The 15,783-nt window shown below is 46.1% G+C and overlaps 1 protein-coding gene across 4 annotated transcripts in view; it reads right to left on the bottom strand.

Moving 5' to 3' along the window:
- PTPRN2 (protein tyrosine phosphatase receptor type N2) overlaps nucleotides 1-15,783 on the bottom strand; it is a 1,274,829-nt gene that overhangs the window by 141,936 nt on the left and 1,117,110 nt on the right. For all 4 annotated transcript variants that reach the window (XM_058297618.2, XM_058297617.2, XM_071215383.1 and 1 more), the window contains one exon: nucleotides 4,812-5,024. In XM_058297618.2, the coding sequence (XP_058153601.1) occupies nucleotides 4,812-5,024 (213 nt within the window). The remainder of the gene's footprint in view (nucleotides 1-4,811; nucleotides 5,025-15,783) is intronic.

Here is a 15,783-nt window from a genome sequence, read left to right on the forward strand (position 1 = left end):
ACAAAACATATACACCTGCAAGAAAATTCTACCTACAGATATTTGGACTATCAGTTACTCTTGCAAAGGTAAAAGCAGAAAAATTCCAATTCTCAGGCTTTATTAGAATACTATAAAAAGCAATGTTCTTTAAAAATATTTTATAGTGCCATTCCATTTTTGAAACATGGATTTTGCTTATTGATGATTTGCAAAACAAATTATTTTGACCTAAAATTTTAAATATAAAGCAAAGAAAAGCCATTTTAAGATATATAACTAAATGAAACAGAAAAAGGCTTTTTAAGAAACTTGTTGTGGGGTCACGTAAACCTCAGAAAATTTCATTCCTTTTTCCAACTTAATTGGGAACATCCTACCCTTTCACCATTTCCTTTGCTAGTGATTATACCAATTACAGAAGATTAAACTCATCTAGAAAAAGAAGATTCTCTCAATTCAAAGCCCAAGATAATAAGCCAACTTGTGACATGTCCTCTCTTTGTAGAACCTGGCTTCCCTTCAACCAGAGGTTAGAAGTCAGGGTGCATTTGGACTCCCAAATACATCAACCAAAGTCAATGGAACATCCCCAAATAGCAGCAATCACCACGCACACTGTCATTACATTAATAATCACTTGCTAATGGGAACAGTGACAACCAAGATGTGCACTTAATGGCTCTGTTTATAGGCAGTCCCCATATATAGCCTGAATGCATGCTTTTCTCTGGGTTTGGTTCCAAAGGCCTCAAAGTATACAAGGAAACCTGCTAGGTATTGTGAAATCAACCATCAAAAGAGAACTTGCTGAAAATTCCACAGGAGTCTCTGCCCTCGTGTCATAGAAGGAAGAGTGGGCTGACAGAATACTAAACTTGCTGTTCAAAGATGATCAAAGCATCAAAGTAATGGATGCAACATTGAAAAAAAGACTCAGAGAAAAAGAAAGAGAATATCTTCACATAATCTAACAACGTATTTTTGGCAGAGCTTTTTTTTACCCAATCACCACCCATAGAATTAGGACACCTACATGAAAAAAAAAAAAAAAAAAAAGCATCAAGAAGTGTACTGGTATGCCAAATACCACAATTATTTCATGTCTTTATATTATCCTTAGTGTGTGTGTATTTACATATATAAATTTCATATATATGTATTATATATTTCAAATAAGTGTGACTATACACACACAAACATATATAGAGAGATATACATCCATATGCACATGAAATGCTATGTCGATTTGGAAAGAAAAGTTAAAAAGTAAACACAATGATACTGTGTACAACGATACTGAAGTACAAATTTAATCCATGTTTTATATATTTAGAAGAAAAAACATTTACTAAAAATGATGGGGTAAAGTTTGGTTCCATTATTCCATTTAAAAATAAACTTTATAAATATATTTCAGTTATTCTAAAAGTTAATACACCCAGTTCTTTCAAATTTGAGCAAATTAAACTTTGATAAATTATCTTGTAGGACTGCTATCTAGCCAACTGTCAAAAGTATGTCTGTCAAAAGGATTTAATTTTTCAATAGGTAAAGCAAACAACAACAAAAAAATCACACACACACATACACACACATACAACTGTAACTAAGAATGCTTTAAAATGTTGCCACTTTCTATAAAATAGTTCTACTGTAAGGAAGAAAATTTTTAAAAAAACATTTAAAGGTGTTTGCATTAGAATCTAATAATTCAAACTACTTACTGCTTTGAAATAATTTTAAGGGAACTTACAGATTATTCAGGAACATTTCATGAATCACAATAACTTGAAGCCTCATATGATAAAATCACAGGCTTGCATAGGTATTACACAGACTTTTCCATGAAAGTACATTATAAGATGTGCATTATAAAGGGGTGATCTAGACAAATACTTTATAAAAGATTGACAGAATGAGTTGCCTCCTAGGACCTCCTAGAAGTAACTTGGAACAATACCGATGCTTGTGCTGTTTTATTGGGAACAAGTTCATTCTCCTTTTTGATTACTTGAGGAGCTTCAACCCTTTCCACATCCTATCCAAATTCTGGTTTTCCTTTTGTTTCACTGCATAAGAACACTTATTTCTTCTGTTTAAAAGGAAGCATCATGATTCTGATATTAATGAAACTTATTATCTTGCCACCTACCATTCTTTCATTTCTGGATCACTTACTTCTAACCTAGCATACTAAATCTCTCTCAGAAATTAAAAAAAAAAAAAAATGAATTGAATGTTTCCATCAAGTCCCCTGAAGTAAAGCATATCAAATTGCTTGATATTTTTGGTATACCAGAGATGGGTATTATGAAGAAGTCTGTCCACAACCTCAATTTTATTATAGCACTAGCTAACTACAGAAGTCCAACAATTTGAAAATAACTAAACTGAATCAAACAGGAAACTTTTCCTGAAAATTATTCTTTTATCTTTTAATATAGCTTTAAAACTTTTCAGACAAATGTTTAAATTCCAAAGGGGGTTTCGTGGAAAACCCAAATGAGATATGGCTATATGTATGAATTAATATATGTCTCATTTCCAAATGTAAATTGCCTTTATTTGTAACCATAATTTTAGGAGTCCTTAATATACCACTCAACTAAATTTAAAGCTAAAATTTATGTTCTCCTCCTCCCCATTTGCTGAGTTTTGCTCTACTAAAAAAGAAAAAATTCAAACAATACAAAAAGAGCTTAACACTAATATTTTCTCACCAGTAAACAATCTATTTTGATGGGGGCAAACCCCACATTTAATCAAAGTAGTTCCCTAAAGGGTATTTTGTAGTGATTTCGAAACTAAGCCAAACAGAAAACTTTAAAATAATCCCATTTTCATATTTTTCTAGACCATATTTTTAAAGGAAAAGTGTCCTCCCCCTTTTTTCTTCTTTTTATTAATCTGGATTGAAGAAAAGCACACATTTCATTTATTGTCTGGATTACAGATTCTTATTAAACAAACCAGAGCTCATTATAAAATCAATATCAACTTAACCACCATGCCCCCAGGAGGAACAGCAAAAAGGTCACTCCAAGAAATTCAAACAATTTTCCTGCTGGAAGGGCACGATTTTAATTACAGATACTATTAATTAGAGCTGTCACTGGGAAGATTTTTTTTCTGTTAATTATCACAAACTCAGTTCTAAGTATGCATTTTCAACCTGTGTTTCTGTAAAAATTAGTTATTTCCACATGCAAGTCCAACCTTTCCATTCTATCAATATTTTATATTTGAATTTCAAAGTATATCAAAGGATGGCATGCTTTCTAAAAATCTACACCAGTAGGATCTTCCATCTCTCACACATGGACCGGAATTGGTGTGATAATTTATTTATGCACTGACAGTCTTGGCCTTGAAGACCTGGTTTCCTCTATTGATGGTCTTTCTCAATAGAATTTCTGGATAAATTCTTACTAGTTTATATGACTTTTTCCCCCCGGGCTGCTTCTTCAAAACTGATTTTCTTTTGCTTTGAGGCAAAGCTACTGAAATGTCATCTTCAACACATCTGAAGTTGCCATTTCTCTCTAAGGAAAAGATTTTACTGACCAGGCTTGTTATGTGCCCCACCCCGAAAACTAGAGGTTTTCTTAAAAAAATGACAATGCTAAGAATTTTGTGATGGGAGGAGATGTTATGCCCTGGTCTCTTTTAAGCACAGAGATTTTTATAAATTCATCCCATAGCTCCCTTATTTCAGACAGGAGCAGAGTAGACCATAGGGCAAAAGAAAGAAAGCTAGCTCAGATGAGCTCATAAAGGGTTCACTGCTGGGCAATTTGGGGATACTTTCTGGAAAGGGCTTGAATGCCCCCACCCTTCCCACCACAACGTAACTCTGATGATAGAATAATATTTAATTTATATATGATTGTAAAATATGACATATTATTTATAAGGCATCATAATCATATGTCCAGAGAAAACAAAGAAACTAATACAACAGTAGGAAACTTGCACAAATATATAGTTAATAAACTTCAAAAATGTCAATTAAATAAATTATTTTACTTTCCCAAATGGGGAATTACACTTGGAATTAAATGATATTTTGTATTAGAGGAAATCAAATGCCCTGGTTTGGACACATTCTGAGCTTCCCTTGCTGTTAAAACACAAGGCATATTTTCATTTTAGGACTTTATTAAATGCAACATATATGCTATAGACTTCTAAAAATTCCCTGAAATTTTCCCTAATTTGGTCTGAACTTGCCTTCCTCACATTCTCAGTGGTTTAGAATTTATTTTCCAGATTTGTCTGTAATATTTCTGTATTACCAACACATACAGCTGCCACCATTGTTCTCATGGAGACATCCTCGGTTTACCTCCCATTTATCAGCATTATATTTCACTTTATCCAAATAATAGCAGAGGGTGGCAAGAGATCAGGTCAAAAGATCTTTTCATATAAGACCCTGAGGAAGTCGATGATTTAAGAGACATCTTCAAACATCTACACAACCAATTTGTCTTGCAACTCTGGCATTTTTCATTAATAGTGGCCAAACTAAGAAAGATAACAGATAATACATAATTCATGCACTGTGCTTTTTCCACATTTCTAATTAGCGACTTGCTTTCACAGCTAACATGATACAATCCAAGAACAGCATAAGATTATTATAGAGTCATAAATCTGCGGTTGCAATATATTTACATGAATGCTAATGAGAAGTTTCAAACTGTCATCATAAAAGAACCTGAACTATGAACGAATGAACCACTGCTGGGAATGGGGGAGGGTTCAGAGATCTGTTGACTTGATAAGCTGAATATAGAAAAAACAAAAATTTTTAAAAGTCTTTTTACCTGATAGGCAGCGGTGGCATCTGAGCCTGGGTCACCCCCTAGTCCAGAAAGCTTCTCCTTCAGCTTGTAGTGAGAGCTGTGGCGTAGGCAGTAGATGATCCCTGAAGCCAGGAGGACCCCAATTATGCACGCAATGGAGATCAGGGTGAGAACAATGAACTTGGTGGAGTCTTCTTGCTCTACCTGATGAGGCAGAAGCTGTATTTTGCTTTTCTGCAGAAAAGGAAAGAGGCAGCATGTTATGTAGTTAACAAATCAGGACCTCTTAAAAACCCAAGAGACACATCCTTTTAAAATGCAACTTGAAAATGTGAAAGTCAACACAACACAACGCTGTGTTGGCATTACCACCACAACAGGAGGGAGATACAGAACAGGGCTCCTCCTCCCACTAGAAGAAGTGATTTCAAAATAGCAGGTTATAGACTGCAACATTTTCAAGAGGAAAGTTAAAAGCAGAACTTTTCTCCCTTAATGGCAGCCATTTTTCAAACTAAACAATGTAAAGTATTTGGCAGCCAATTTGCTGCCTTAAGTAAAATAAATTGTTTATCCCTTCTTTTAAACAGGACAGAGGGAAACTCAGCAATTTATCCAGATCATGCACAACAAATGTTGGAGGGAGCAGAGAGGATGAGGGTAGAAGAAGGAGTTGGAGGAAAGAAATCAAGGAATACCTAGACTCTGTTGTGGTTAAAAGTAGCAACAGAAGTCAAATAATTTCTTCAGCACACAACAGAAGAGGGGACTGGTTTGGTTAATTTTCATATTACTATTCTTAATATTTCAGGTGATTGGACGTCTTGGAGATCTCTCTGCCTGCCTTCGAAGTTATATTCACTCATGCAATCCCAACTAATTTAAGTCGCTCTCTACGGTGAGCATCTCCCAGGCATATATTCCAGCACTTTCCCTCCTTGAAAGGATCGGCAAGACACTCAGGAAGTTTAGCTTTCAGCAGGGTAAAAAGTAAAGGTTCCAGACTCCTACTGTTTCGTGGTGATGGGGAGGGAGTCGTTAGGTAAAAATATGAGAAAACCCTTTTTTGTGCATTTCACTTGTCTCCGTGTGCTAAAAGTTGTACCACGATTTCCCCTCATTAGCTTCATTATAAGGCATATTAGCAACAATTAAAAACGCAACAGGAAAATGAAAAGAGCGGTCCCGCAAATTGCAGCTAGACTCACTTGGCCAGCACACCCCTTTCACAATTACTAGGGAAATGAATTGAAAAGCACGCCCCTGCCTCAGTCCCGGTTGCTACAAGATGAGAACAATTAGCAAACTCCTTTCCACCACCTAATTTCGCGTGGTAACAAAATGGATTTTTCCCCATGAATGCCTGACCGGCCTATTCATTATCTCTCTTCTATTAGTAATTTTCTGCTCCGTATTCAGCTACCCAACTCTTAATTTCCTCCTGTCTCGCAGTGTACACAGTGCCTCTTATGTCAGGCCGGGTCCATTTTTATCTTGTAATCATAAAGGCCACCAAAGCAATTATCGCTGGTCTTGACTGGAAAAGCTGGTCATTAATTAGCCTCCTTTTGCCTTCAGTACAGCGGATTAGCTAGTGCTGGGACTGAGTTAATGGAAACGCGGGTTAAATGAGAAAAGACGCCCCGATTTTCTTGCCTGGAAGCGCGGCTCGAAGAAGGAAGGTTGGGTTTGGAAACGGCGGGAGGCGGATCGAGGGAAGGGAAGGGAGGGGGAAAAAGCAGCGAGGGGAGGAGGAGAACCGGGTTGAGAGGGAAGCAGAAGGAGAGAGCGACCGAGGGGAGAGCCGCGGAAGGACCGGGAGGGCGGGAGGCAGGGGAACGAGGGAGCCGGGGACGTACTGCTCGGGCTCCCGGAGCTCGCGCGGCCGTAAATCCTCCGGCTGCCGCTGGGTCCCGGGCGCGCGGCACTTTCGCTCTCGGCAGTGGAGAGCTCGGCGTCGGAGAACCACCCCCCCCTTCTCCCGAGACCCCTCCTCCTCGCCCCCTCCTCCCGAGCACACACACCAGCTTCCAGAAATAAGTCACTCCCGAGGAGCGGCCAGCCCCCCGCCCCCCCCAGCAGCCGAAGCTCCACACCCCTGCCGTCCCTTCAGCTCTCCGCCCCAGCGCATCCCCTCTCCCCCGCCCCGCGTGCGCGGGGTGAAGCCAAAACCAAATAAATAAATAGAAGGTATCCAACCACGACGCCGCAGCAGCAGGGCGGTGCGGGGAGGGGAGACGCGACCTCCCAGCCGAGCACACCGCCTGAAGCCTGGAGCCGGGCTGCTGCGGGTACCCGGCGTGGGCCGCCCGGGCCTGGGGGCTGGCGGCGGCGGTCGAGGGGCGCCCCCCGGGTCCTCCTCCTCCTCTCCTGCGAGCGGCGTTTGATTGTTCGAGTCTGTCCGGCGGCACATTTAAAGAGGCACCCGCCGGGGCCCTGCGCGCCGCCTCCAGCTCCTCCTCCCGGCCGGCTCGCGGGCCGCCCCCACCCCGCCGCCCGGTAAACCCGGAGGGGAGAGCAGATTTCGAGTGCGGGAGCTTCGGCGGGGAGAGGGTAAGAAAGAAGAGCTGCAGAAACCCGTGGGTCGCGAGACCCCCAGTCCCGGGTAGATTGCCCCCACAAACAACCCCATCACGCCCCAGCGGAGTACGAGGCGAGCGTAGACTCCGCTGCCTCGGGGCTGGGGGACCGGAGATCGAGATTCGCCTAGCCACGGTCTGGGATTAGCATTTCGCTGAAAGGGCCGCCTTTCCCTCCAGTTTTGGGTGAGAGGTCAAAATCTACATCTAAATGGAAGGGCCTTTTGAAAAATGATGGGTTCTTCGTCCTGCCCGCGCAGGTCCGTGCTGCCGCTCTAGGGCTCGCGATGCCGTGCCCTTCCCACCCCGGCGAGGGCTCCCGGCTCCGCGCCGTCCGCCCGCGGAGACACTCTGGGGTGAGAACCGCGGGGCGCGGTTCCAGCAGCATCTCGGACACCGCACTTTGTCCGAGCTTCTAGCGGGACCCATCGCCTCTGCGGTAGCAGGCAGACGGGAGGATCGCAACAAAGGAAAACCCGCGCTAAGCGGCGGATTCGGATGCTCTGCTATTCAGAGTCACCGGGCGAAACACAGCAATAACTATAGCCTTCGAGTCGCACAAGCTCACACAGGGCTACACAGCGACGGAGCCGTTCCACGCACGCCCTAAGCGATAGCCGATTATTTGTATGGGGGAATTACACACACACACACACACACACACACACAGAGGCACACGGGAAGATACTGAGCGCACAGATCTATGCGCTTGTAAACAAGGATTTCACGAACCGCTCATGCACGTAGAGGTAAAGTGCACGCGTACGCTCTACAACCAAACTGGTTTCGTGACTGTTCCCATAACGCGCGCATTATGTAGAGCAGTCCCTGACAAACGACCACACACACGCTTACGAACAAAATACCTCCCACACACACATCCACTTCCAAAGAACCCCAAACTAACCTTTGAGTTGCCGGTATGCCGGGCCGGGCCGGGTAATAAAGGTGTGTTATATTACTACACAATGTATCTAATCAGGTCTTACGTGCTTATAGAGCGCAGCACGCGCGCGCGCACACACTCGCAGTTTTAATTTCTTGTAGGTGAAAGATAATTGAAACCTAGCAGAGAGTCGCACTTCAAAAGCATTCGGATTGTGTTTATACTTTAACTTGGACATTTTAATCGCACCCCACTACTGGGCTAAGGTCTACTCTTCCCAGAGGCTCTGTGCACCTGGGCTGGGGACCGACCCCATGTTAAGCACCAAGAGGAGGGGCAATGGAAGTGGGGGCGATTCACCCTGGGAACTTCGCAGAAGCCTAGTTCAAGGGAGGAAGGGCAGCTCGCGAGCGACGCCTGCAACACCCAGAAGAAAAGCTAGCTGAGGCCCGACTCGATTCTTGCAGTTAGCGGAATCGCAATCCGCAGGCGCAGAGAGCTAAGCCCAGGCCTTGCCAGCGCTGCAAGGCGGCAGGTCCTCTCGCCGCTGCTCCCTCACACAGAGCGCTTGGGATTTGTTAAAAGGTCAAATAAAAATGTCAAGGATAGTGATTGCCGAAAGAGCTCCGGGTCGCTTCTCCTTGGGCGCCCCCACTCCCTCCTCCTCTCAGCTACCCTAACCCCCGCTGGGTCCCAAGCGCTCCAGGAAGAGAAAGGAAAGAAAGCGAGGAAGGAAGAGGAGGAGGAGACTCCAACACCCTTTGAGTTCCATTTTCTCCAGCGTCTCCCAACTCCCAGCTGCGGTGCCTGTGCCTATCCCCACCCGGCCTCCGCTCCCCCGCTGGAGAAAGGGCGGTCTGTGGTCCCTAGGCCGGGATCCGAGGTGCCGCCCCCAGTTTCACTGCCCCCGGGCCTTTCCGCAATGAGACCCTTCCTCCAACCGAAGACCGGGTAGGTGAAGCTGGGAACCACTGGCAAGCGGATCGTGGCGGGGCCTCCGAGACAGACTAGGCCGTTTGTGATGATTGCCAAAGCCGGAACCCGACTGTGGAGGGCACCTGCGGGTCGGTGCGTGGTCTAGTCGAAGGAGAGGAGGGGATCTGAACGCAAGGGGAAGGCAAGGCATTGGTTGGTGGAGAGACCTGCCGAGGTGCCACCGAGTCTGACAATGAGGTCGCGGGATCTTAGTTTCGCTGTGAAATCCTGACCCCGGCCCCCAGCGCTGGGACGGCAGCACCTCAGATGAAACTTGAAAAGTTCCTTTTCCCAGGGGTCACCCACCCCGCGCACACCCGGAGCTGCCGGATCCAAACGTCTTACCTAGCGCTGCACTGAGGGGACACGCAAGCGATTTCAGTAGGCGGCCGGAAGGAGTAGGAAGAAGAAACTACACACTTTGTCCAGTACACGCCAGTTCTGGAGAAAAACTGTTGGCTGCAAGTCAGGTCTCAAGAATCCCAGAAAAAGACGAAAATGTATAGAAACAAACCCCCCCCCCCCTTTTTTTTTCTTAAAGGGAAAAGCGACCTCACTCTTTGGCATAGTGATTCAGTTTAAATAATGTTACAGTTATTTTTCCCTTCTTTTTGTAGAGTTAAAAAAAAAACTTAAAATCTCACTAAACACAAACTTTAAGAGAAAGAAATGCCTCCAATATCAGTTTAAAAGTGAATTTGATCCAGTGGTTCTGTCCCAGATGTAACTTGATGGGTGTCCTGTCCTTCTCTTGATGTCTCTTCAGTACTGGCCTCCCAGTACTCTGGGTCTGAACAACAGGCTCTTTTCGGAAATCTTGTTTTTGGGCTAATTAGAGGATTTTGTGAGTCTTGACTTGAAATTCAAAGAAAATAATGTTTAAGTATTTATGACTTGGACATTTACAGTCAAGACAGCTTTTAAAAGCAGAACACTTCTTTCGGTTTACCGAAAGTTTGGGAACACAGGGGAACAAGAAAGGAGTTAGTTGCGGAAGACTCAAGTCTCAAAAGTATGGTCCCACAAGGAGCATGCGCATATCCGTGTATTCCAGGATGTAGGCTACAAATACATACAAACATTTAATACTGAGTTCCTTGGATGCAGAAATAGTATGATTTTAAAAATAATAATAATCAGGGATAATTAAGTCAACTATGATATCAACTTAGATGCATCGTTAAAGCTGAAGTACAACATTGCATATTTCCTCCACTCAACAACCTCTACTCCCAAAACCTCTAATTAAGAATATAAAGTATTGCAAAGGTTGGGATTAGAAAGAAATGCATGGTCATAGAAGTCAGTTTGTGGAATTGCTCTTAGAATCCAGAATCTACAGATACTGTTTTAACCTATGTAGATTATTTCGATCTGTGCTTATAAGTGAAGGTATATGGGGCCTCCTTTACATCATCTTCTGAGCCATTTATGGTAAAATGTCTTCAAACTTTCTGTAAGCTTAAAAGAAAAGAATAAAAGAACATCCCATACCCAAACCCAATTATGAGAACAGAGGCAGTCACACAAATACATTATGACAATGAATACATGTTGACAGATGCAAAATTTAGTACTTTTCCAAGGCTGTGAATTGTAACTAAAGGACAAGAGCAAATCATTATTTAAGTCAGTGACTTGCAATTTTAAAGTATGCTTGTACCAAAAAAATTTATGGACACAGGCTTTCATTAATTTCATCAACATTAAACTTCTAATCTTATCAGTGTTTTCATTTGCTTTATTTTTAAGGAATTTGGTTTGTAAATCTAGCCTCATCCTGTGTTTTTCTGTACTTTTACTCTACTATTACTGTAAAGACCTTTTTTTTTTTTTTAACCTGTGGAATAACTTTTAGAGACTATTAACAAATTGCTATAAGAAACCTGTCTTTGGTTTGCTAGGTGTATCACTTCAGAATTATTTGGAAATTTCATTCTAAATTTACCAAAATATATTTTCTAAAATATAGTAGCTATCACTTAAAGCTGATAAAAAATTTGAAGAGTTTTCTGGCAACAATAAGTGACTAAACTTAAAAGTAAGGGGGGGGAGGGGTCCTTAAAATATTTTCAAAGTATTTTTTAAAGCTGTTAACTGGACTATTTTTAATTTGGAATTCACCACAGAATTCTAATAAATGAGAGAAATCAGGCGGAAATAATCATGTATTAATTCTTTGCATTACAAAATCTTTTCAGAAGCTATTATCAGAGCAAGAGGCATTGTGGTCTGAATTCAGGGTGGGAGAAATCCTTTGTGCAACTGAAAGCTATTGTTCCTCTGTGCAGATGAAATTGTACTTGCAAATCTGCCATTCAAGTAGCCAAAAAAAAAAAAAAGAAGAAAAAGAAGAAGCCTATATGGGCAAAATAAATGAATCGTCAAGAGATAATTCTTAAATATAAGTTTTAATGAAAGTAGCTGGAGATATGCTGTTTTGAGTTAGGCTATTGAGTGTTTTTTTAGGCATAGCTATAAAGGTAAATATACAAAACACAATAAATAGCTTACTTGCCATCTTTAAACATTCCTAAAATATCAGTTTTTGGGAAATACACTGTTTAAAATATCAAGAAAGATTTAGGAAATGGACGCTTGGAGGGACACTCCCCCCCCCCCCCCCCCCAGCAACCTCGTGCGAACTAATTTTTAGCAGGGTTTGATAAACAGCAAATAGCCTTGGGTATATAGAGGGAAAACAGACAATCCGTTTAGAACGGGCTGAAATGGATCGGCCCACCAAGAGAAAACATGCTCATAACCATATATCAGATTTACTGAAGGCATTTTTTACTACATTAAAACTCACACTCAGTCAATAAACTTAATGCACCCCGCTCCTGACCCCTAGTTTGGCATACATATTTCGTTCCTGCGGTCTCGTATAACACACACACACATCTTCACAATCAGGTGTTTAGTAAAAGAACGCCTTGGTCTTGAAGAATGAGTTTTTCTCCACCAGAACCAAATCCTCTTCAGGGTTGAGGATTTTTACTTTATCTTCCTTAGGGAAGACCAAAAGCCCATCCTAAAGATTTGCCTTAGCGTCTCTTGTTAGACACCATGGTGGCACCACTTTGCGCATACGTCCAGGCAAGCAGAGATTCCATTTTCAGTCTCCTTTCTCCCACTCAGGGAAAGGTGGAACTCCACCAGCCTAGGGCTTTCTCACCTTCTCTTCCTCCCTCTCCCCTTACCTCTCCCCCCCCCCCCCCTTATTTATTTATAAGATCCATCCCGAGGTCGGAAAGATTAGACCACAGCGCAGGACACAAAGCGGAGATGGGTTCCTCGGACCGCAGCATTCACACCACTGAGAAAGGTCAAGGCGCGGCCTGCGGCCTCCCATTCACCGCATCCGCACAATGCCGCCGCCCCAGCCTTCCCCCGCGCCACAAAGCGCGCCGGGCCACTCGGGCAGCGCAGGAGGGATTAATATCCCCAACAACGACCGCATCAAACCAAGAATCCGGGGAGTTCAACAAGGCCCGGGCCCACGTCTATCTCCCCTGCCCGCACTACCCCACCCCCATTCTCAAGGGCCAAATGGCTGGGGGTGGGGTGGGGGTGGGGGCGGACATTTTGTCCCGTGCTAAATAAGAAAAGATCACCCTCCCCTCATTCACCTCCCTCACACTTTCTCTCCTATCCTAAGTTCCGTGGATCAGAGGAGTTGGGACGGAGCCCGCTTGGCCAGACCCAATCAGTGAAAGCCTGTTGGGATACACTGAACCCTCGCCTCCCGGAGGGTAAGCTTGCCTAGACAGGGGCTAACGACGAGGAACCCTGTAGCGTCAGGAGGCGGGGATTGCGCCGCTGGGGCCTGCGCGCAGCCGGTCGCCCTGTGGTTCGCTGGGCGTCGGGGCTGGGAGCGCCGGGCGCTGCGGAGCTGCGCGCAAAGTCGCCTGCCAGGTGTCTGCGCCCAGAACCCGAGGGTGGAAGGCTGCCTCCAGAGGTATTAATAGATCCGCTACTAAATCCCACAGCCGGAAGACACCACCGAGGAGGAAAAGGACTGGCTGCAGGGCAGGCGATGACAGCTGTGACAGCAGAACTAGTCAGGCGGGAGAACTGGCGGCTGCACCCCAAACTTCAGCATCCGGGCCGCGGGGATGTTTCCGCGCGCGGGTTCCTCAGCACTGCTGTCCGAGGGGCCCTCTGGGTTTAGGGGGATGCCGTGTGTGTTTGTGTGTGTGTTTTGAGGGGGTAGTAGGGTATGGTGGGCACTGGCGACTGTTAAAGCGACCCTCCCCTCCTTGTCCAGTACGGAGCCCGGTAGGTGTAGTCCAGAGGATTAGCGCCTCTCAGCGGAGGGACGGAGGCGAATTCGTATCTGGTCTGAGCAAGAAAAAGGGCGGGAGACTTTCTCTGGCCCTGAAGGCTGATTCTGTTGATGTTTTAACACTAAATTTTGGGGTCCGCTGGGCTGCCTTGAATCAATCTTCTCTAACACTAAGAAGTAGGCACACGTTTAGAACCACGCAGATGGTTGATGAATGTGTGAAATAAAACCCCTAGTTCAAACAGCTCCGCGTCAGAAGTTTCTTTTCCAAAGGCAAGAACGCCAGCTCACCCGGGAGAGCCCCCACGAGAGCCGCCGTTTGTTTGGGGAAAGGCAGATGGCTGCTCAAGGCGTTTCTCAGACAGCCTGGGGTTCGGAGACATCCTCCACTCTCCCCAGACAGCCCCCTTGCGCTCTCCACGCCCATACCTGCGCGCACGGTTAGTGTTCTCTAACCCGATGCCTGCTAGGAGAGCCCGATGGCACGAAAGGCTCGTTCCCTGAACCAAGTGAGGAGCAGCGAAGAGCGCCCCAAGATGGGGCTGGGAGGAAAACTCCCCCTCCCCACGCGGGCTCCTTTCCGTCCCAGCGGCACATCACTCTGCTTCCTGGCTTTTCACACACAGCCTGTCCTCACCCCACCCCATCCCCGCCCCCCTCCCGCCTATATCTTGATGGTCTCAACTACCCACGAGTAGTGAGCGGCGTGACGGGAAGGGAGAAGTGGTCGGGGGAGAAGTCCAAGAACGACGCTTGCAGACCTTGTTGGTGCGGTTCCCTCCCCCCCTCCCCCCCCCCCCCCCCCCCGTGAGCTTGGGGGGGGGTAACTGCCCCACCCTCAACCCCAATCCCTGTGTTCAGGAAGATGTGCTACTCATCGACTCAACCCTCGGACCATCCCAGACCAACCTGGGGATTGACCCCAGATCCAGACCTCTCCAGTAAGCGCGAAGCTTTTTCTGGTGCCCTGCTTTGAAGTCAGCTCTATTCGCTGGACTCGTCTCTTAAATGCCAAATCCACCTACCCAAGTCCTTCATCCCCACCCTTCTCACCCACTACCCATCCAGCCACCTACGCGCCTAGCGATCCTCTTGGTTGGTCCCTCCTTCTCTCTCCTGCCCCCACCCCAACTCCTCTCCCCTTTCCCCAGCGCCCACACGACTTGCCCCGCCAGGCCCCGAGCCCGGGACGGCGCGCGCTAGTTACCTGCAGCTGTCCCGGCGCCGGGCGGGCGAGCGGGAGGAGGAGGGGGCGTGTGCAAAACCTAGGGGCTTCGGCCCCCCGCGGCCGTCGCCTACAGCCGGGCTGGTTCCCTCTGCCAAAAACAACAAAGGAGAGGGGAAATCCTCCTTCTGACCACAAACTTCTTCCTTGGCGGGCGAAGACAAAGGTGCCACGCGCAGCGGCGGCTGCGGCTCCCATTGCATCAGGCAGCAGCCAGGGCTCCAAGCCTGCGAGCGCCGGCAGCGCGTGGCAGCACCGCTGCGGCTCGGCGCGCTCCGCCCCCAGCCCCCAGGGGCGAGGCGCCGGCGGGAAAGGAGCTGCTAACGCGCGGGCGGGCTCCGGGACAGTCCCCGCAGAGCAGGGCAGCGCGGCCGCGCAGGCAGCTCAGATTCCAGCGCGGCGGCCGCGGCCCCTCCTTATATCCGGCCGCCCGCGCGCACCCGGCCTGGCAGCGGCAGCGGCACATGGCCCATCCACCGGTTGCTATAGCGATGTCTCCCCCCACATGTTGCTGACAGCAATTGGCTAAGGGGGCCGGGGCTCTTGATAAACCCTCTCCCGAGTGAGACTATGAATGGACATTGGCTTTGTCAGTCATTTGTACAAAGCTGCAGCTCGGGGCTTGCGCCTTTTCTTTTCAGTCTTTTTCTCTTTCATCATCCAAGTCTTACTTCATACTGTGGAAGTTCCGAGGAGAACTCTAGGAGAGAGGGGGCCTCAGAAAAGAGAGTAAGGCTGGCATAGCCCAATATGAACTCTGTTTATGGGGGGGGGGGGGGGGGGAGTGTAAATCGCAATTCTGCCAGAAAACAAAACAAAACGACAAATAGTTCTTTCGAGTTTGTTTTTCCACTTTTGCCTTTGGGGCATATTGCTCCCCTTCAAACTGAAGCACACCAATTACCCAAGGCAGGTCCACAGGTAAATATTACCTCTGCCCCCCTCCCCAAACACTTTTTCTATCGAACCGCCTTTCGAATAGTTAAGGTCCCAGATGCCACGTACAAGGTGGCTTTCCTGAAGCGGGAATTACTTAGAAC

The sequence above is a fragment of the Dasypus novemcinctus genome, chromosome 5 (assembly GCF_030445035.2).
Source record: "Dasypus novemcinctus isolate mDasNov1 chromosome 5, mDasNov1.1.hap2, whole genome shotgun sequence".
In the NCBI taxonomy this organism is placed as follows: domain Eukaryota; kingdom Metazoa; phylum Chordata; class Mammalia; order Cingulata; family Dasypodidae; genus Dasypus; species Dasypus novemcinctus.